Source organism: Anser cygnoides, chromosome 2 (assembly GCF_040182565.1).
Source record: "Anser cygnoides isolate HZ-2024a breed goose chromosome 2, Taihu_goose_T2T_genome, whole genome shotgun sequence".
In the NCBI taxonomy this organism is placed as follows: Eukaryota; Metazoa; Chordata; class Aves; order Anseriformes; family Anatidae; genus Anser; species Anser cygnoides.
In genome coordinates this window covers 142947325-142971181 of record NC_089874.1, presented here as the reverse complement: position 1 = coordinate 142971181, position 23857 = coordinate 142947325, and the positions used below count along the sequence as shown (strand labels likewise).

The window sequence follows — 23857 nt, the reverse complement described above, 5'->3', positions numbered from 1 at the left end:
GACACTAATGCATCTCCTTATTTCTTGGAGACTACCAGGCATACATCCTCTGACACATACCCGATTCACACTATCTTGCAAGCAACTGGATTTGCTAGCCCCATCCACCCCCACTCAAAAAACAAAAACAAAAACAAAAACAAAACAACGAAGACACAAAAGGCCAAATAAAGCACTGGCAAGGGATTTATGGGAATTAATTTGCAATAAGAGGGTTTAGTTCCTTTATCCAATGTCTGCTTGTAAATTTTCTGTGAATCATCACTGGTACATTTAGCTACTTTTAAATTACTCTGTTGTTAATATCATTTCTCTTCTAAAAGTTTTCTATTAGTGGCACATGTAAGTTTTGAGTGGTAGCTCCATCACACTTCGTCCATGGTAGAAAAAGATGACCTAAATGGAGATACCTAGGAGGCATATACCAGTTCACTATGAGGGAAATGGTTTGTGTGAACAGTTTCTACAAACAGTTCTAAAATAAAAGAGGGGGGATTTAGATTAGACAATGCTGGAAATATTAATTAAACTTAAATTAAATAAAACAATGTTATTCCCTAAAATATAAACCATAGAGGTACATTGAACTGTAACAATAGGTAAGCATCTTGGACATTTCAGGCTATCTGAAAAGTGACTAACTGCCAAAATAGAAGTATGAAATTGCCTAAACAGTTCTTCTTTTCAGCCTCAAGTTTCCATAAGATGAAATCAGACTCTTTTTTCACAGAATATCCAACACAAAATTCATATATATTATATCGCATGTTAACTAAAGTATTATAAAATTACAAAAGGAGTTCTCAAACCAAAATGTACTTATGTGAAACATAAATTATTCTGTTGAGTATCTCCCCTATAGCACAAACCAGAAATGCTTTCCAAATTCAATTAGGAACTCAGGAAGCAGTGTGATGGTTTTTGCTTATGCAACAACACAAAGAACAAATCTTGTTTACTGTGAAAACAGAAATAAAACAACTTTAAACTTTACTGATGAGATGTGTATTTTTTTAGCAGGGATCTTATGAGAATTCTGCTCTGGATAAGAAAAGATAGTTTTGCAGTATTCTTACCAAGAAAGATCACCCTACATTTCTCTCTCTATTTTTACCTCTAATTACGAAAAGAGTGAAAATCTTGTAGAAGGTCAAGCTAAACATTCTGATCTCACTTACAGGTTTCTCCTTTTTTTCCCTTATTAATGAAATCAAGTGGTAATATAACTAAGTGTTCTTTTTTTTTTTTTTTAAGGAAAGGGTTGACAGTACAGAAAATCATTTGGGAAAATGTAAGTATTTTTTTAATCGTATAGACGCCTACAACCAAGGGAATTGGTTTTACTTCTCCCACAGTCAGTTTGAAAGCTCACAGGTATAGATCTCACTGAGTCGGTAACTAAACATAACAGAGAGAGAGAGTTCAAAATGTCTTTTGTGACTGGGGCAGTATTGCTCAGCTAGTATACATGATCTGTATGTTTTTTTCCAAAAATGAAGCCTTTTATTCTTATTCTTTATTCTCATTACAGGACTTTCTTCTTATCTGCCTGGAATTTCTGCTTATATATGGCATAAGACATCTCCTACATCTTACATATAAGAAGCATCTTCCAGAAGATGACTTCTGTAAGATCATATCTAGTACTGACTGAAGGTTGGCTCTGACACCTCAGCTCTATATTTCTTTTCACTGCATCCATCTCTCACAGAAGCTTTATGAAAGTAAGAGAAGCCAAATATATACCTGCCTCTTCTACAGAAAACCCATTCTGGATAGTTACATAAATTTTGTATTGCCTTACCTTCTTTCCTTCTCTTTCCCTACATGTGGAAGAAAATGATTTAAAAACAAAAATCTATCACCACCTCAGTAAATAAAATTAAAAGCCTATGTAGTCAGCCTTTTTAGTTTGCAATTAGAGTCTATTTATTTGTTAGCATACTCTCCAGAGTTTATTTAGTAAAGGCTGATTAATTCCCTCGGTAATGTATTTATTATAATGGTACTTTCTCCTTGGCAAAGAATTCAGGTCACAATTCTCAAGTAATCAGTAGGACAAATTGGCCTTAATCTCTTGTCAACTACTAATCGTATACTTCTATCAATGCAATACAGGCTTACTTTGAAACTAAATCAGATTATACATCAAGAATACTGATACAAGTGTAATACTACACATTAAAGCAATTTATTAACAACACTAATCTGCCTTTGGAATAGGAGAGGAAATAAAACCCCAAACAAAAGGCTTGATTCAAATCACATGAATTACGCGTATGATTAAAAAAAACCAATAACACATGGTCAGATTAAAAGTAGTACATGATAATTTCAGTTGCAGATCTGTCACAATCTAATTACAGAGATAGAAAGCAACAATATATATTATGATAACGAGCACACTTCTAGTTTAGTGAATTGTTTGCTCACTGTTTTATTTCGTTTTGGACAATGAAAGGCAATTGATGAAGTTTCTTCTTTAGTTTCCCCTGTTGGAAGTGATTCATCATCCTCTTTTTAAAGGAAACATATGTACTGCATGTGTGGTAAAGGACTGTTTTTTACAAAAATCTAAACTTTGAACTAAGAAATGTGAAATACCATACAAGACCAAAACCAATGTTCCCAACAGATTCCCTTCAATTATTCTAGTAATTGAGGAAATAGCTCCACAGACTATATAGTTGGTATATGAAAGTAGCACTTCAGACTCTACTTTCAACACTCTACAAACCATACAAAATTCATAATTTGGCTGTTAAGACACACCCACAGAAAATAAAATCCCATCCAAAACATATGGTCACATTTCTCTCCAGGCATTACTGCACTGGTCACTATCAAGTCATGCCATTACATGCTTTCCCTAATATCACCTATTTTGATAGATGTCAGCTATTATAGTCATACACCCGAATGTGCCATAGCATTCTCAAATGCTGGGAGTGTGCTGGACTCTGTACGTGTGACTGTGTGTACACACAGGAAACATTTGAGGATGTATGGTTCACAGTGTGCTGCAGATTCTAAAAAAAAAAAATTCTTGACAACATAAACTAAACTGTTTAGGCTTTTGGATATAGTCAGCCTACAAACACAATAAGACTTAGCTAACTAAAGAAAGCACAAGACATTTCCTCAGCTAGAGTTATGTCACCTAAACAAGGTATCCACCTGTCAGAGACAGTGCATTTGAGTTAAAAGAGAGATCTAACACAGTGTAACCAGAAGAGGGGAAAGATTTCACTCATGAACAAAATTGAACTGAAAGCTACAGATTTGCACCTGTATGCAAGACTGGTCACCAGTTCCCTCAGGGCTGTCTAGCAGGAAAAGGACTGAATTCCAGATATGAACATCTAAGCAAACACTGTCAAGATGCTGTTTGAGACCTGAATTTTGTATTTGATTTTACCTTGCAAAGGAAGACAGCTACTCCAGTAGGAAGAACGTCCGTGGAATCAGGATGTAAAGGTCTCAACATAAACCCCTCAAACCTGCTAAATGTTAGGAATGATGTCTTCTAGGAATGATGTCTTGAATAAGTCTGTTGAGTATTCCTCCAGCTATTTTTTTGTAGCAGTGAAAATGTACTGGAATCAGAACTGAAGTCAATTCTGATTCAGCTTGTCACTCTACTCTACAGTATCTTATCTTTGACTAAAGTCTTATCCTAAGTAAAAGTAATCATAAGTAAAATTATTTTTGTGTCAGCTGACCATCTAAATAAACTGCAGGAATTTCCAGGCTTTTTTTTTTTTAATTGTTTTGAAATAAATCAAGACAGTTCACAAAGTCTGATCCTGTATATTCTCACACTTAACATTTTCACTAGATCGAATAATAGGAAAGAGCTAGTACTGATACACATTTTTACAAAGAGGAAAACTAATATGAATTGGCAAAAAAAAATTACAATGCTTCTTTAATCACAAATGGAAACCTGAGAAGGAATCTTGTCTGTTGTCATTCATGTTTTCTGTATTTCCATGGTCTCAACACTAGCAATTTTTCTGTTATTTCTTTTCCCATAAGAACAGTGGTCCACAGAACACCATTTAGGATGTAATGTATTTGAGGACATGTCACCCAGATTTACTGGATTCTTGGATTCTTTCGGTACGATCAACTGAAAAGATCAGTTCCTAGTGCCTGTGTCAATGAGGTCAGATCTGTCCGACTTCCTGAATTATTATTTTACTCTCACAAATTATCCATGATGGTCTTGTTCAGCACAGTTACTCAATTAGCAATATTCTATGCATTGTAAGACTGTATTATTATATCCCTGAGGAGAACATAACATTGCTTATACTGCTTATTCAGGTTTTTGTTATATTTCAGATGTATTCAGTTCTCTCCTTGGAGGCTTTCCAACACAAAATAGACACTAGCCATAACTGAACGAAATCAAAATGCCTTCGGTAGGTAATAAATTATATAATTATTATTATTAATACAGTTACTCCCATTCCTCCCAGCAATAACAACAAATCAACATACCCTCTACCGACAAAACAAGAGTTCCTACCTGAATACACTAAACAAAACATAGACCAGAATAAAAACATACTTTAAGTTGTACGTATTTATTGTCAATTCCCCAAGTACTGTGCCAAACAAAAAGAAATAACATAAAATTCAACTGAAATAAAAGTAAAAATTTATCTTTTAAGGTATTTATTGTATGCCTGATTCACAGTCCTGAAAGCAGCTATAATGACCTACTTTCAAAATTTTCTGGCATAGTTTTAGTTATAAAATATGAATGAAGAAAACCACTGAAATACAATTATGCCTTATAAGACACTAGAAAGAAATTTCAGAGGTGCTGGTAGGCATTTTTTTACTGACTCCAAGATGAGAACACAGTTTATAAAAACTTAGTTCCTATAAATATGATTACAACTTTCCATAGAAGTCGTATTGTTGTCTCCTGATACAGATATGCTTTTTCAACCCTGATATGTCAAGTAAGGAGACAGCTGACCAACTGAACAACAGAATGCCTTCAGAAACTAACCAAGGACCCTTTTTATTTTGACCAGTTGCTATATGGTAATGGTGCTGTGCAAGCTGAGTATCCCCTGCCTCTCAGTTACCGAAAGTTTACTTACAGGAAGTCTACAGCACATTCAGCATTTCAGCTTTTCAATAGCAGGCCTTGTACTAGTGCTTGTGCCAATACTTGTTTCCTTGTCCAGGCACTTACCATCTGAAAACAGGAACAGGATGAGATAAAACAGGGAATAATTATGAATTCATTAGACACATCAACTGCAAGTTTTAAACCTGTGGCATTCATGTGTAACACTGGTGTCCAATATTCTCTTTAAGATGTGCTGATGGATCTTTAAGACACGCAAGACACATTTTCGTGACGTGACCTCCCCCTCACATACCCAACAGGTCATTGCCTTGTCTCATTGCAGACACAGTACCACACACGCTTCCTTGGGGCGTTAAAGGGTCTCCTGACACATCGCCACAGGCTTGCTCACCATATGACCAGCACACTCGTACAACTCAACTATTTCAACCACACGTGTGCCTGTCCTGTTAGGTGCAGCCAGAGAAGCCCCCTTAGGGTCATGGGATGGAGGCAGCTTGGGAGCACACCAGGAGCTGGTGTGCAGTAACAGCTGTAGAAAACAACCTATATTCATCTTATACATGAGGGGCCTTTTCATAAGGAGCAGCAGGAGCTGCTCTGGCTGCAACGTCCTGGTGGGCCAGGCGCAGGCCTGAGCGCAGACCTCTCCAGGGAGCAGCTGAGGGAGAAAGGCTGCTGGCCAGAGCCAGAAGGACTCTCCTGGGTTCTGCTGCAGCAGACACACAGCACTGACATACATCTCCGTAATCGCGAGTTTTTCAGAATAACCTGCTCACACTCAATGGATCAAGAGATTTTAAGAAGTTTTGAAAGAGTTACATGTCACATTTGTCCTTAAACTTGAGTACCTAATCAGTTGTTCTGCAACTGGTTAGATACAACAGAGAAACTTCAGGTTAAAAGTAACATCCCAAATAACTAAATCAGCATGGTATTTAAATCAAATCTAAGCAAGCCACACAATGATACAGATTCTCTCTAGTGCTGAGACTTATATTTGAGCATCATACAAAAACCTGACAGCCTTCATTTAGTATGTCTTACAGCAAATGACCAAAGGAGATCACAACTAGTACTGTTGTGCATATTTGACGATATCCAAGTACATCAACACAGTTACATACCTCTGTACTATCACATGAATAAAATTATATATTTCTAGGTGAGCAAGTGGCTAGGTTTTCTGGTTGCCCAACCAGACATTCCACAGATCCGTGTAAAGATGGCTTCATCTTCCCCATTCATTTGAGCTCAGAGGAAATAGAAGCATGTATGAAACTGCCATTCTGATAACCAGCAAGTGAGTTAGTAAAACAGGAGAGCACTGCAAAGACTTGCCTACAGGTGGAGTCACCAGTGTCTACACGATTTTCAGAGCTTTCACTGTGTACGTTCTTTCCCCTCTGCTTCTTCATTCCCTCCCGACTCTTACTGTGTTCAGTAAGACGCACACTCAGTCTCTCTAACCTCTTTCTGTGCTCCCCTTCTTCTGTAATATCGTCCCTCTCTTATCTTTACTTTCAGTATCCCATCTTTTTAACTCCACTCTTTCCAGGTGCTTTAAATTCCCCTCCTACAAAAGTTTACTTACAAAATATACCACAATTTCTGACTTTGCGGATCATCAGCTTGCTTCATGTACTTGTACGTTAAAACTCTTATCATTCTTGTTTCACGATAAAAACTGCAAACCTTTCAGGGAACTGAAAAATCCGTTCAATGTCCAAATGGTGCTTAGCACAATGGAGACCTCCTGATGGGACAACACATGGCTGAATGCTATTTATAAACTTAGGTTGAACCATATGACAATGTTACAATTATTTTACTTAGATACTGAACACGTAATATAGCTCATGTATATATATATATATACACATATATAAATTATATAAATATATGTGCATATAATCACATTTAATATAGATAATCATATATATATATTAATCACTTGTATATATATATATATATGATTTAAATACAAGTAATCATTTTCCATGTAAAGTACTCTTGTCCTATAAAGGTTCCTTAATTGACAATGAGAGCTTTTCAGAGTGCATTATATGGATTTTCCCTAAAAGATGAAGGATAAAACATTGCATAGGATTTTAAATGTTTTAGGTATCAAACAGAAAAACTCTCCATTTATCCAAGATAGAATATTTCAATATCAAATTTTAACTGCCATAAACAGAAATGAGGAAAACATATACTGACAGTGAATACTCTTGTAGGCTGAAAAGGAAGGAATTAAAAAGCAATAAAAAACAGTACTAATGCAGTAAAATATAACATACCTTTTTGTTCATGAAAATTGTTTCATTTCAAAATAATGGTGCATGTTTAAATGTGAGAAAAGAACATAATGCAAACACTATTCATCACAGAAGAGAAGGAGTTTTGCAACTGTGTTTCAGCGACCCTTAACAAAATCCCAGTCAGAGTTCCCCCCAAATGTAAGTACAGCAGCTCATGTTGGCTCCTGAGAAGCAAAGGAATTAGTACATTAAGTAGGTTCCAGCAAGCAGAAAATACAAGCCTCAGTCCAACCTGAAAAGGATCTTTGCTAAAAACCAAGCTCAGTCAATGTCCAGGCCAAAAAAGAAAAAAAAATGCTTGACCATTTTCTTCTTTCTCTAGAATATTGTTGATTAGGCAACTTCAACAAGATATCCAAACAAATAAACCGTAACGCATGCACATTATGCACATTTAAATAATTCCAGAGGGGAAAAAAAAATCCAGTTCCTACCGGTCTGGCTAAGCTGTGACGTGCTACGGCTTTTCCGCGAGAGACCCACGATGGCGACCATCTTTGCGCCGATGCTGGAGCGTCTCTTCTTGCCGCCACCACCAACGGTGCCCACTGCCGTGTCCGACTGGCTGCCATCGTTTTTCTCCAGCGTGTACATGTCCCCACCAATGCTGGTGCTCTTAGTCATGTTCTTTCCTGAGGCGCCCATCTGTCTGCTTTGCATTTTGGATGTAAAGACACTGTCAGCCAGTGGATGGATAAACAGCGCAGACAAAGAGTAAAAAGGGGAAGACAGAAAAGGACAGGTTTCAGATGGAAAGTTTTGGGAGACTGGAGGGTAAAAGCAGCTAATTCACACAGGTAGGGTTTGTTTTTTTAGAGGTAAAAGGAGCAGCTTTAATGGTAAGCTCCTGTTTCGTACTTCATTTTAAATAACAAGCTCTTACTGATTTTCTTAAAATACATGACCAGCAAAAGCATATCAAAGGATTAATATATCACTGTACCATGTACACATCTTTTAAAAACTCTATGCAAGCATATAAGTATGTTCATACATATTTTTTTGTTGTTTTGACTGATTTGAGTATTGCTTTTCCACATTCGGCTAATCAAATCATAAGCATTTGTTCCTCTAGTTTATCAGCTCAGCAGGTTCTGAAAATGGTTTGAGTAGGGATTACCTGGGCCAGGCAAGAGACACAAAGCAAATAAAATACATAAACTATCATTTATAGTTCTTGCTTCGACTAGAAACCATGGCTGCAGACACTCAGCACACATGAATAGTGGTTATAGGTATATTTTTAACTGAGCAGGCTTTCTTTTTGTTACTAAAAGCTATTTGTACTATGTTGGTATCTTCTTACAATATTCTATAAACATAAATAGTCACAAGCTAGAATACAAAGTGTTGTCCACAGTTGTGGAAAAGCAAAGGGTCTTCAAGACCCTTCAGTAAACCAAAGAAAAGTCACTTCCTGGCTCCCCTATATTGTTCTTATGATTCTCCTACAGCAGCTACAGTGCATCACTACTTGCCAATGGCTTGGGTTAAAAAAGGCTAGGTGAAAATAAGCTTGCTTCAGTATAATGTTTTTTGAATTTATTCTTCCCATCCCTTATACATCTCATTTGTATGTTTCTTGAGCTTTATCTATGGCAGTATTAAGTAGTTACTCGCCTGCAATTTTGCCAGTTGAGGTGACACAGCAATATACTACTACTGCGTATGTGCTGTCCCTCTAATAGTGTCTTTATCACCAAATAGTTATTTTAAGTGTAAAAACATAAACACACTAAGGGGTTCCAGTTCTTCACCAATATCCCAACTTTTAACTCTTACAGCAAAATAATTATTTAATAGTAAGTTCTCAGGTTATCTGGTCTGAGATTATAAAAGCATTTTTATTTACTTATTTAAACAGGCACTGCACACAAATTCACGAGTGAGGACACCACAGTTCAGCGGGTACAAACCAAAAAAAGACAGTTTTCAATCCCCAAGACAGAAAGTTGAACTGTGGGCAGACTGAGAGACCACACACTGGTGCTGCTTGGGAAATTTACATTCTACAACCCTCTCAGGTGCTCTGCCCCTCTTCTTCACAAGTATGTATACACAAATAAATACACACAAAAATATATTCCTCAGTGAAACAGATACTTGATTCATTAATGAACTGAATGAAAGTCTGAAGTCTAGCTTTGATTTCTAAACATCCAGACATTTCAAGGATATTTTCAGTAATCTAGTTCACTTATCCTATGTTTTTGATGAAATTATACAGTGATGAACTTATCCAGTTATTTTATTCCCTCCCTTTGGCAACAAATGCATGTAAAAACATGTATAAAACATTTATAAAACACTTGGACATTACATGACTTAAATCAACTTTACTGATAAAATGGAATTTTATTATAATACACATTTTGTTCTTATTTATAGACTGTTTCTACAGGCTCTAAGCAGCTGCATCGGAATTATCTACTAGACACACACAGCACTCCCAGAGGGACCTGATCTCCCAGTGGTCCAGGTTAAGGGACCTTTCCTTTGCACAGAAATGGTGATCTACGGTGATGATAACAGTACACATCCACATTTGGCCCTGACATTTCACTGGTAGATGGCTGGACAAACATCCAGATTTGGAAACTCTTCAGCAAATGTGGGCCTGATAATATGCATGGAGAATATTTCTATTTCAGTGAAGTTCTTGCACAGAACTCAGCCCCTTATAATTCTGTACATTGCATCTCACTAGTAAGTCCACGCTAGATGCAGTGTTAGACAATCTGTAGAGAATAAAACAACAGAATATTTTTGGAAACCGGGAAAAATTATTCTTTTTGTGTGTTTGTATAAAATCATCACAATCTAAAGGCTAACAAATATTGGTTTTGCTTCTTAAATACATTTTCAAAAGCATACAAAGGCTATTGCTGGAGCTTCACCCTTCAGTAAATGGAGTGGATTTTATGGGGTATGACCACAGTCTTACTTATAATGACCTATACCAATTTCAAAGAAAATAAACTTATATTGCTTCTTTATTGACTCTTTATATACATACATACTCTGTCAATAAAAACTTAACTATGAAATTAATGCAGCGGCCTCAAAGGCAAAGGTATTGTTGGATCTTTTACTACTGATTGGAAATAGGATGAGCCATCAGATCTGGAACAACAAAGTAACTTTTTAAGATATTTGAGAGGTGCCAATAAAGCTTTTTGCCCTTTAGTTGGCAGCTGCATCTACATGAAGGCACAAAATGCTTGAAGTTGAGCCACAACACTGAGAAAAATACAGGAGCTAGTTTATAGAAATGCACCTTTGTCATCAAGTTGAAAAATACTGCGTGTGCTTCCTAAGTAAGTTATGAGGAAAAGCATGAATGAGAGTTCAGATCAACAGATGGACGGGCACAAAACAGATTTGAGAGAGAGCCTTGGTGGCCTTGACTGGACAGACACTATAAAAACACTGGAAAGCAATGGGAGCTTGAACGTATTTTTCTTAGCCTTTTTTAACTCTCCTTCATGTTATATGTTAGTACATACTGACACGCTGGTAAATTTCACACTAAAATAAAGTGGGATAGGATGTGGGTGAAGAGGCAGGCAGGGAAGGAAAAAAGTGGATCTGTATTTCTGGTGCTTTTTATCACTACGATAACTCACTTGTGAGATGCTAACATCGCATGCTGTATTTCCTTTCAAACTAACACCTTTAGAGATTGCTTCACAGGACGGAGATGCCACACGAACTAGTTCTCAGTTTCAACACTATCTCACAAATAAGAAATAACAGAGAGATCTAGAAAGGTCATTGTTGGGAAGAGACAGTATATTCAGTTCTATGTCAGGCCAAATTCTAAGAATCAGAAAATTAGAGCCCCTTGCCCAGTAATACATGTTTTTAAAGGAAATGTGATTAATTTCACTGTGTTGTCTGTCAGAGCTCTTCGATGTATTTTTTCAAACAGTTGGATTCATATTTAGCACAGGAGTAGAAAAGTAAAGCTATTTAGTTCCTAAAACTGTTTTGAAAACAGATTCTTTGAGAGAGATCTTAAGAATGCTCCTTTGGGGAAAGACTGTAGTATAAGTCATTAAATCTCTGTTATTTCATATTGGAGCTCATTCTCACAGCACAGACTGGTAGGAGGAAAGTATTTTTACTGCCTGCAGAACAACCTACTCCAATGCTACATTTTTCAAGAACCACAGAATATCCCGAGTTGGAACAGACCCACAAGGATCATCAAGTCCAACTCCTGGCTCCACACAGGACCATCCAAAAATCCAACCATGTGTCTGACAGCATTGTCCAAATGCTTCTTGATCTCCAGCAGGCTCGGTGCTGTGAACACTGCCCTGGGGAGCCTGTTTCAGTTTCCAACCACACTCTCTCAGTGAAGAACCTTTTCCTAATATCCAGCCTGAACCTCCCCTGTTGCAGCTTCATGCCGTTCCCTTGGATCCTATCATATCCAGGAAGTCTGTGAGCTCCTGTTGTATTTTATAACAGAAAACAGTAATTATGCCATTGCTTTTTAAGTGATATTAACACTTAGGAAAGGTCTTATGTCATAGCAGTGAAAACAAATATTCTGTTTTCTCATAAAACACAAATTCTGAATCATGAAATCAAGTTTTAATGTGTGTACCTGCTAACCATGAGGTGGACTTATCAACCACGTTCTTTTGACCAAATAAGAAAGATAGGAAACAGAATTCAAGTGAAGAAAAAAGTATTTAATTTTAGGATTGACTGGATATTCCAAAAACTAGTACAAATGGCTAATATTGAAAGTTCATTCACCATTCACTATTTTTACTCCCTGAGTAGTTTATTCTAAAAATACTTGTTCTAGTTAAAGTTTTGGGGTTGTTTTGCTCTGTAAAAGCAGCAGGGGGAACATCTTTGTTATGCTCCCAGCTAGCCAACAGCTCTTGGAGAAAGCCATCACATAGCAGCGGCTTTGTTTTTTCTCATTTCCTCCTTTTGAAAAAAAAAAATCTTTGACAAATAAGTACTAGGAGAGTTCTGAAAGGCTTATAGTGCTTCATAGTAAACCTGCATTGCTCATGAGCAAACCAACTCCTTCATCTGTACTCTGAACTCTTCTGACTATTCAAGCCCTCCCTCACTAATCATTATTGGTATCCTCACCTGTGAAGCTATCCTTCTACCCACACTGCCTTTTGACAGTGCCAGAAATGGATTACTCCTAGAAAAATAGGGCATTGTATGTCAGCTTGCACTCCTTTCTGAGTTAACAGAACTATTAAAGGGATGTCAGAGTTAAGGGACTAGCTCCTATAAACTTTTCTCTTAACAGGAAACAGAAATGGCGTATCCAGGAAGTTTTCTTTCCATGTACATATACACAGACATAATCCCACCCACACATTCAGCTAAACATTTACAACATTTTAAATTTATGAGATTATATGAGTCAAGGAATCGAGGTGCACTAAAAATAGGGTTTCCAAGTTGTCTGATGGTACTCAACTTAAGAAAATCCTCCACGATGAGAATATGCAGCCATATGGGGCCAAAATAAATAAATAAATTAACTGTGCTAGGCCATCATGTGAATGACGGTGCAATAATCACCCTCATTAAAATCAAAACAGGAACAAACTTATCACACCACCCCAGCCGTGAGGCAGCCTGCGGCCTTCAGCAGCCACAGAGTGAAGGTGACAGCAGGCCCCTGACTAAGGCTCGTGGGGACCAACGAGTCAGCCAGAGCAGGGCGATGGGCAAAGATCACAGGGGAACGTTGCTTCCTGTACTGCCCCTAGTTCTTCTCAGTTGTGAGATGTAACTTTATACACCATTCCTAAAATACAGCATTCCTCTGTAATCTCTTCACAAACAAGCAGAGGGAGTACGAAAATACAAGCAAAGTGGCTAGTAACAGCCTCCAACCAACGTCTCATCCCCCAGTCTGTACATATAACCAGGGCTGCACCTTCCCAGTTTAGTGGTGTAGGGCCTTAAACTCCTTGGCTATACAGCAAATCTCAGATTGTTCTTACATGCTGATATTCTACAGACAAATTCTAGCCCGTAAGCTTTTTCTGAATGCTTTTGAAGAAGAAGAGTAAGCTGGTCTGAAAATGCTATTCATACATAGCCTTCTAGGAAATCCAGTATTATGTTTCTGGACTTCTTAAAGGCACCAATCTTCAGGATCTCTTTTCAAAGACCCACTTCTTTTCAAAGCGGGGAGTGTAATTCTCCTCTGGAATCAGATTTGCTGTCAAGGCTTTCCAGACTCCTACCATAGCAGGTAATCAGCAACTATCTTGATCTTCTCACTTTGTCAGTATCTGTGCTGATACAGATTAGAAAACACCGGCAGAGAAACTATCCCAAAGTACAACGCCTAGGATCCGCTGCTTGGAAAACAATCTCTTAGGAGTTGACATAGCCAGAAGGAAACACTGCCCCAGGAAATCCTCAAAGAAGGGAGGGAGGCAGGGAAATAGGTTGCACAAGAAGATCTTTGCTTCAGTTTTGGTATTTCATGCTTTAGATAGACCGTGTCCTTGATATCTGACCAAGAAGAAAAGCAACTATTTGTGAAGTTTCAGTTAAGAGGGGAGATTTCACAATGTGAAAGGAGCCTGCCCTAAAGGGAGAGAAACTGTTTTGAAGCCACTTGACATACAGCGATATAGCTAAGGTGGACTGAAGTGTGGGCAAATGCTCTAGAACCTAAATAAACAAGGTCTGCATAAAAACAAACCAAAAAAATACCAATTTTTGGAAGTTAAAAAGAAAATAAAAAAGTCAGAAATTTTACCCGACTTCACCCAATGTCTGACTTATTGGTGTTTCGAGGGCATTTAATGGGTTTACAAAAAATACTTATTTTAGAATTAATTGACAGTATTGTTGGCTGCTGATACATTTTCCATGAGAGCAATTGCAGACACACAGAACATTCATTGTTTCATATGTACCAAATGGAAAATTTCCTCCTCTTTCCATAGTTAAAAACCTGCAGTCTTTGGCTGCCACTTTTGAACCAATTGCAGAAATTGGATGGCATCTCACTAGTTGGTCAGAAACTTGCCTAAGGAAACAGAATTTTTTTTAACAGAAACTGGCTGATTAGCAGAATAAGTGCCAAATTTCCTCAGGAACCTTTCATTTAGGACAGAAAACAAACAAACAAACAAACAAAACCCAACCAACCAAACAAAAAAAAACAAACAAACAAAAATCCCACAACAAAATAACAACAAAAACCCACTGACACCTGGGAGTCCTTATGCTTTACCATGCCTGTTGAGATTTACAATATGTGGTAAACCAGCCAGAGATGAAGCCAAGGATGGAGAAACTGAAAACGATGACTCTCTTGGAAGTTGTTACAGTTATAAAAAGCAATTGCAAAGTCCCAGGGGTTAAAGAACCTTATTAAGATTTTTGCAGGCATCCTCTGCTGTCGAACAGGGCAGCACTGCCCATTCTTTCTGTACATTAAGCAATCCAACAGGCAGCAATGAGAAAGGCTAAACCAGAAAATACACCGATTCTGTCCTTCCCCATAAACAAGAAATACAAATGACCAACAGACCCAAACCCAAATCAAAGATAATATTTTCAATCTGGAAGCAAAGGCAAACATCTTACCTTGTCTACTGCCAGTTAAAATGCTTCCGACTGCACGGATTTATACATATCCTCCAAGAAAAATCCTCTCTTTAAACACCGCAGTCTCTCAAAAAACACAGATCGTATCCTTTCAGGCATCTTTTGCCTGAGAGTCTCATTTTGCTCTCCTACACTCACAATGCTATTCTATCCATTCCTAATTATGACTGATAAACTAAAATTATTATGACAATCTTTTTGTTTGTTTGTTTTGTTTTTCACTTACCAACAAATACACCTTACTAAAACCAGTATTATGAAGCACAGGCTTTTTTCAAATCTATGGTATTATTAAATTCTTACATGTCAAGGAGATGAAAAGCAATTGTAACCATTGTATTATTTATCATTAGTAGGATTTCTGGGGATTTTTTTTTGTTTTGTTTTCAGTCTTCATTACAACTGAATTGGAAATGAAAACAATTCATCTTGTTGCTCTGCCAAAAGAATATGCACGAGAGAATCAGATTTATACTTAAGTCATTTGGCAGATCTTGGCAGGTTTCTTTTTTTCTCAATGAAAATTCAGAATTAATACTTCCCTGTTGTTCACCCTAGTTCTCTGGTAATGATGCCTAACTAAACTAAAGCATCTGCAATTGTAAAAACGCACTTTGCCAAGTTAGAGGTACAGCCATGTACTGTGATGTCCTAGGGAAAGAACAAAATTTAACATTTTTTGTCAGTTGTTTTAAGAGGCATTTTCTTATATATGTCTCTCGTGAGACTGGATGACCACTGAAGATTTCTTTTACAGATTTTTAAAAGCAGGATAGGAATTTTAATGCCATTCTTAATAGATTTCTTTACTTATTTGGAGACATTCTCATTTCATTAATTTGCTGAGGAAATTTAACAAAAACAGCATTATGGGGACAGCTGTGATGTTGGAAATAATATTTCCATGGGAACAATGCCTCTGGCCCATGCACATACTCATCTGCCAATTTATATCAGAGACATACTACAGGTTTGAAATTATAATGATTTAGTCTCCTGAGGTTCACTTGACCAAAAATTATCCTATTAAATTATTTGTGATATAAAGCTCTAATAGCTACTGGACTGACTTCATTGCTAGGTTTATTTTATTGAAATTATAACAGGAAAGGTGGTGGAAAACAGTAGATTTTGGAACTGGAATTTTTTTAATGGATTGGGCTAAACAGAAACATTCTCTTTTTCATAATAAATTAATTAGTGAATAAAGTAGTGATTACGATGTATTTTGTTTTGTATATTATTCAAAGACAACTTGTGTGCACAACTGAAAATAAAAATAATCTAATATTCAATACGAAATAACATTTTCAAAGATCACTTTCATATTATTATTATATATTACTCCGCTAACAGTTGTGAATCTATGCAAAAATCCCTTCCTTTGATACGGTGAACTAAACCAGGCATTCAGAATGTGTGAATTCCAAAGAAGCCTAGAAAGAAAACAAGCTAAGGAGCAAAAGTCTTGCATTAGCCAGCTGTCATTTTAGTTTGATATTCATTTGCAAATACAAGTCCACATGAACTCTGAAGGCTTAGTAATAAAGAAAGAAAATAAAGACAGAATCAGTTGTGTAACACACAGCACGTTAACGACAGGCCTGCCAAATTAAAGCTGACAGTGGGCAATCTGGTTTAATTGACAATGTGTTTTAGAGAAATGGACCTTGCATGTACATAATCTGAAAGTTAAATGTTATATGCTTATTCGAACATATTGTTGAATAACAATTTTCCAGCAGAGAAGGAAGAGATGGATCCTTCTGTTTCCACTATTAACAATGCTTACTAAGACTCAAAATATAGTTGTACCGCAAACTTAACATTACTCTGATTTACTCCTTGAAGAACTGAAATGAGCTCTTTGTAATGAAAAGCAAGCATTGAATTGACAAATCAAACTGTAAATCCACTGTGGACCCAAGACCTAAAATCACCAGAGAAATAATGTAAAATCAAGTCCCAAAGTGATAAAATTTTCAAATTTGAAGATAAAGATTCTCAAAAATATAGAGAGATAAAAGACATTGTATTGCCTCAGGGTAAGGGGAGCCATGATTTAGCATCTTTATTTGCTAAACTGAAATCATCTATAAGGAAGATTTTTTGATTTAGAAAATACATTGAGAGCTGGAGAACTTTGTAAGATAGTCATGTAGGAACTAGATTGCATGTGCTACTGTGTACAGCAGGGTGAAATTCACAGAATATGCAGGGAAGAACTAAATGTTCTGAAAAGCCATTATTCCAATAGATTGCTGTAGTCAATATGGATTTGACTATAGCTGCGTCCATACTTTGCTCATGGAAAATAGGACTGTTTTGATCAGTACTGTGCAATGTGACCACGCTCACGCTCCTCACCCCTTTGTACTGCTCATGTGTGTGTGCAACAGGATGGGGAGGGGTGTCTAAACAATACAGCAGCTCTGATGTTTCCTTCATTCTTTGTAAATTCAGGTTGCTTGAGGACTCTGAAAAATCAGGGTCAGAATAGACACTGCTATCAAATCCATAGCATATTTCTGAATTGATCTTCTGGGACTGAGAGCTAAATGGACACGAGCAAGAGAGCTGAAGCCATAATTACCTCAGCCAAAGGGACGTTATCTGGGACATCATGATCTTGCCTGTCTGACTTCTGTCATTTTGACAAAATGACTTTGAGTCACTTGGGGCCTCTGGGAGAAATTAGAAAAGCATACAGAAAACCTACGAGCATCGTGAAAAGAAAATGTTGTGAAGAAATTTGGCTTACATCCTTCTCAGCTCAAGTCCTCAAATGTTGTTCCCTGATGTGCAGAGGACAGGTCCATGACCAGAGCTCCCGGCTGAGGAAGTATGCACACTTGCATGCCATGCATGTTTGGAGCAAAGGCTTGCTTAGGTAGCACTTCATGGACTTTGTAGGCTAAGATGAGTAAAACTACTATGTGATAATATTGAACCAAAATGTTCAGATGCTTAGTCAAATAACCTTAAAATCAGATAGATGGGCAATAGCAAACCACTGCAGCATCATCTCACCCTGGGAATTATATAAGTAATGGACCAACACTGAGCCCCCAACCTTTAGTTAAAATACCATACTTGCCAGATGGGTCTGGCAATGTGTTTCAAAGAACCTGTGTTTTAGAAGCACCTTTATGAAGCAACATGAAGGAAGTTCATACTTCTTTCTTAGGAGGCTAAGTGATAAGTTTATTCATTATTTTTGATTAAGTACATTTAGATGAATCAGAAAAGGCACTAAATTACTTGTACGGAATCTTTTAACATTTCTAGTTAAAATCATACTCAAAGAAAAACAATGAAAACATACAGCACTAAGAGAGAACCACAGAATCATTGTGTCAGAGAGAGAAATGAGCTTCCTAATTAAATTCTTTGCTTTGATAAGTTTCTATTCCACACTTAATTGTTGCTATTGCTATGCAAGTCCACAGGCCTATTGTGCTCAATCCTGTAGATACAAAAGTCTGTCTAATGAAGAACTTATAATTCAAACTAGTTTTAAATATCTTTAGAAAATGAGCCTTTTTTTCCAACACATTTAAAAATCAAAAATTAATTTCAATATTTTTACTTGCTTCAAATCCTCTTTTTATTTCTTTTGATCATTTCTACTTCTTGCAAGTCTCTAGGGCTTTACATCTGCACCTCTGTATTAAAAACAAAATAAAACAAAACAAAGCAAAACAACAACTACTGATGCACAGTTAAATGACCTTTAGGAACAGGAGTACATCAGCGCTTTCTGGATCACAGCTCAGAGGTGACACTCAGTAGAGGTTGAAGTGCAAACTGCATTTCATGGAGAAGGAAGCAGCCTCAATAATATCGTGTTGTTGTCAAAGAAAAAATGTCTGAGATCCCTGCTGGGCATCATATATCAAAGCTGCAGACAGTTTCATATGAAGTTATTTTCACTGCTCACTTGTTAAAAATGTGTACTTCCAAATTCATTACCTTATTATTTCCTTGAAAAAATATTAAAAATAAGCTGACTATCTGTAAAGGAGTCTATATGTCTTTTATACTTACTCCACAGTACCAGGAAAAAAAAGGGTCTGTAAGAGTTTGATAGATGGTGATGAGTAACTTAGAAACAGGTGACTTTGCTGGATTTCTTAAATGATTTGTATTCTACTCTAGAGATTTCACAAAAAAATATAAAAATTAATACAATTCCTTTATGAAGCATTGATATTTTGTATCCTTTGTATCCATAATATTTCTCCAGAAGTCACAGATAATTTTCTTCTGCACGTCATCTGTGAAAGTGTAGAACACAAAATGGCCAAATTGCTGACTGTGGGCATTGCTACAGGCACAGTTGCTGTATGAATTTTCAGCTTTTGAAGAGCTGCCTCAATGTAGAACACTAAAACAAGTTTAAAAACTTACATCAAATAAAGTGGATTTGGATCGTTACTTCAAATAATGTAAGAATTTGTCATGAACTGCTAACAGGCTCTACAGTCCAAAAATACTAATTTTAATCGAACAACAAAAAAAGTTGATTTTAGGTACTTTGGTTTCAGAGACACATAGCAGCTATATGTAAGCTGTTTATCTCTCTGCTTAGCTAATGAGAAGCATGCAGAACACTTATGTTAGGGGGACACAAAACAGAGTTGCTGCTTTTTGTTCCAGGTCTCAGTCCAGCATACCTGCCCCAGACTCCTGAATAAATGTTTTGCATTCGAAAAGAGCTGGTGAAAGTTGTATGGTAACCTGCCAGTCTGATCTCACGAGTAGCAAGGCCACTTTGTTGTGATGGTTAAAGAAAGTGCAACACCAACTTCTTGGGTCGAGAGCTACAGCACGGTCCAGAAGTCACTTTCACCCCATGCTGGGAACAGGGCTGGTCTCACAAAGGGAAGGGTGCCAGGGGAGGCTGGTGGCATCGTACCTCATCCTGTCTGCAGCCCCGTTTACTCATCCAGGGGCAGCTCCTGGGGTCGGCAGGGCCTGAGCTCATTGCCATGGAGAGGGAACATGCTTTTGACGCTCTTTCCCAGTGTCCCCAGGCTGTGGCCGGGCCTTTACCAGCTCGCAAACACTGTAGTTTGTGCTTCAAGAAGGGCATGGCCTACTAGGAGTGCACGGTTTAGCTGGTCAGCAGAAGCTCAAATCCAGTATTTCTAGGAAGCCACTGCTAGATCTATCGGGGCACAGACTGCTAAAGGACCTACCATGCGTTGGGGAAAGGGTCTCAGGCCACAGCTCTCGCTCACAGACATGTGGCCTGCTTGGCAAGAAAGGCTGGGCACAATTAACTTCTTTCATCCATTAGAGCAGTTGGAACAATCACTATAATTATTCTGAAACGGCTTTAAGAAAGCAAACAATACATGCACATTGAAAACAGATTTCTTGATGCTTTTTATCTTTTGCAGAGCTTTTGATATTTTTACCAGAATATAGATTTTTTTTAAAGTGCTACTGGCTTCCACTGCTACGGAGGAGCTAGCACAGGCTGAACTTCTGTGTTTTTTTATCCAGCTTTGCAAAACACTGCATTTAACTGATAATGGCTGCAATCATGGCAGAAGCTTCATAAAAAATGAAATACTAAGATTACAATATAATGAGAAACTAAGGAACAAATACTCATCAGGCATCAGTTTTAAAACCTACATAATTAAATTCTTTGAAGAATTTTTTGACTGAATGACACAAAAAGAACTAGAAAGTGACTTGGAGATGAATCCAATTCCCTTGCATCCCACAAGGGAAAGGGCACAGAGAGCATGAAGTACCATTAGGAACAGAAAAGGTTTTTTATCTGAACAAATCCATTACTTAAAACTACATGCTGTATTCCATTTTTTATATCTTCTGCAAAATTACATTCCAGCTGACTTTCTCCACCACAAATTTTCATTCTTCGCTTGCGTCATCTTCCTATTAATCAGCTCTATTTCTTTGACTATCCTTTAGGATTTATTTCTTTTCTTTGCACTGGGTCTCACTGACATAAAACATAGCAAAACACGTAATCTACTACCTTCCTCTGCTGTCTCTGCATTCTCCTCTTAATACATTTCTCCTCTTAATACATTTCTCTTCACTTGCTCTTGTAATGAAGGTAGAAATTTCTCACTGGATCTCTTCTTAAACTGTTTGATTTGCCTAAGTGAGATCAGATGCTGTCTTCTGATTTCCTTTCCCCCCTGCCTCTTCCTTTCCTTACTCTCACCTCTAGCCACCTCGTTGCAGAGTGCCTGAGGCCTGCAGGGCCCTCTGGAGCCACCCGGTGCCACCCGTGCCCAAGCAGGGACACCCAGAGCAGGGTGCCCAGCACCACGTCCAGGCGGCTTCTGAAGGGCTCCAAGGAGGAGACCCCACAGCCTCTGGGCAGCCTGTGCCAGGGCTCCGTCACCCGCACAGCACAGAAGGGCTCCTGGTGTTCAGGGGGAGCCTCCTGGGGGCCAGTTTGTGCCCAGGGCCTCCTGTCCTGGCACTGGGCACCACTGAGCACAGCCTGGCTCCGTCCTCCCTGCACCCTCCCTTCAGCTGTTTATACACATTGATAAGATCTCCCCTGGCTTCCCCTCCCCCCCCCCCTTTTTTTTTTACTCCCAAGTTGTAGAAACATGCTTTAACATATCCCTTTATAATGTAGAACAGAACACCTAGTCTTGCTCTCATCATTTCTGCAAGTACTGTCACATATCCTTTCTCCTTTTCATCTCTGAATTAATTGAACAATTAAATGCATTGTTTAAAATACCCAATCTCCTGTTTTCAATTCCATTTCAAACACTTTCCAAACAACTATCTTTCACCTCTTGCATTCAGTTGAAACTACACCTGCCAAAGTTTTTAATGATTTCTTAAGATTTTGAAAGTATACTGGTCTCTCCTTTGCCTTGCTACAATTAACCATTTTCTGAAAAGTTATCCTCCCTGAGTTTCCATACTGCATCACACCTCAGATTTGCCCTTTCTCTAATCTTTCATTCAACGTGTGCTCTAGTATATCTTCATTTTCTGCCCAACCAGTTAACTGTGATGGCCCCACAGGACTATATCAGTATCTCCTATATTGCTATCCCTAAATTAGCATCCCTTCATTAACAGTATGTCAAAATATTACCCCCTCTGCAGTAAAAACTCCCTCTCTTCTCCCCTGCCTGTACCAAAACTTCTTCGTTTGGTACCTCCTCATGAATCACTAATCTCAACTCAGCATCACTAAATTCAGTATCTCCTTCCAAGACCTCTCGTCTGCTTCTTCTCCCAGCCATGTGAACCATGCATGTCATTCAGGCCTGCTCTTTGGGCAGCCCTTTTAATTCAAGCTTCAAATTAGGCCCATATTTTTGTGACTTACAAGTACTTTCTATTTCACATCTCTACCTCTTCTGTCCATCCACAAAGCTAATTGTTGTATCCACTCTCTCACATTTCATATGTCATTTATTTTTTCTCCACTTCTGGCAATTTACCTAACCTAAGCCCATTCCAGGACACTGTAGGAAAGATAAGTTTCATAGCCTTTCAATTTGGCTGCACAACCTTTCCCTGTGCATCAGTACAAAGGTACACTTTTATTTATCCAGCTGTACATAAGTTGTCTTTGTTTTCTAGTATTTAACAGTTCCTTATCCCATATATCTTCTCCCATTCAAGACTGAAAGATCAGCTCCTGCTGCTGATCTGACTTGCCCCATCATCCACTTGTGGTGTTTTTAGTAAGCAACTCGTGGTTTTTCCCCCGTGAATCTAATGCTCGAAAAGAGCTCTCCAGAAGCATTCACAAAACGATCTTATTTTCTTTCTTCCAATCTCCCCTTAGTGCTCCCTGTTGTCAAGATGTCCCCAGCCCTGTATTGTCACTACCTCCTGTCATGTGAAACATTTCATAAGTCTCTTGTGGTCCCCTCTCTGCACTCATATGTCATCTCATGATTTAGATTCCCTGTGCTTGGAACAGAGCCCGTATTTTTCTTCTGTATTTGAACAGCTTGTAATACAGTGAAATCCTGATCTCTTACTACAATTGTATATTGATATGAGAAAACAAAACTGTCTTCTTTATTAGAATTAATGTTTTGGATTCCTATTTAGAAAAACATTAAGAAAGGTTAAGATTTAGAGCAGTCAAAAAGATTTCCTGCAATTTATAAATATTCTGAATGCTCACACCATAGATCGAACAGAGCTCTTTCTGTCCCTGGTATCATCAGGGAGCCTGGATAAGAAATATTGTCAGATAACTGTACATAAAGAATCCTTAAAGATTAAAACAAGGAAGCCTGATCCGTGCTTTGTGTTAACTAGCATGCCTTGCCAAGAAAAAACACAATTATGTTTTCACTGTACATCAACCATATGCCAATTTTTAGTTTTGCAAGGTTTAATGAAGGCAAAATCTGACTCTGCAGCTATTTCTGCCAAAAAAAGATTTATTGACTTATTGTACTCCAGTGCTCTAAAACCTAATGCAATTTATTGCACTAAAGTACTCTTTAAAATAGGCATGGGATGAACCCATGATGGATATCTGCTTTCTTGGTCATTTAAGTTACTTTGAACCCACCTATGATCTCAGCAGATTGAAGCCCCTAGTGTGGCTATTAGCATTATTCAGAAAATATATGAGTACAGTGCATGGTGACTTTGAAATGTACAACATGAAGAGGTATGATGTGTCCTTAACAAACACCTTTGATGATGGTGTGATTGAGAATAGCCCCTGTGTCTCCAAATTCCCCAGAGGAAAGGTGACTGATGTTCAACTAAAGATATACCTGTGACGTACAAATGTATGCTGAAAGTTCCCATT

At 37.8% G+C, this 23857-nt stretch overlaps 1 protein-coding gene across 1 annotated transcript in view; it reads right to left on the bottom strand.

Annotated features, from left to right (window-relative positions):
- RIMS2 (regulating synaptic membrane exocytosis 2) overlaps positions 1–23857 on the bottom strand; it is a 469801-nt gene that overhangs the window by 44080 nt on the left and 401864 nt on the right. The window contains 1 exon segment of the mRNA XM_048068611.2: positions 7869–8110. Coding sequence (XP_047924568.2) covers positions 7869–8110 — 242 coding nt within the window.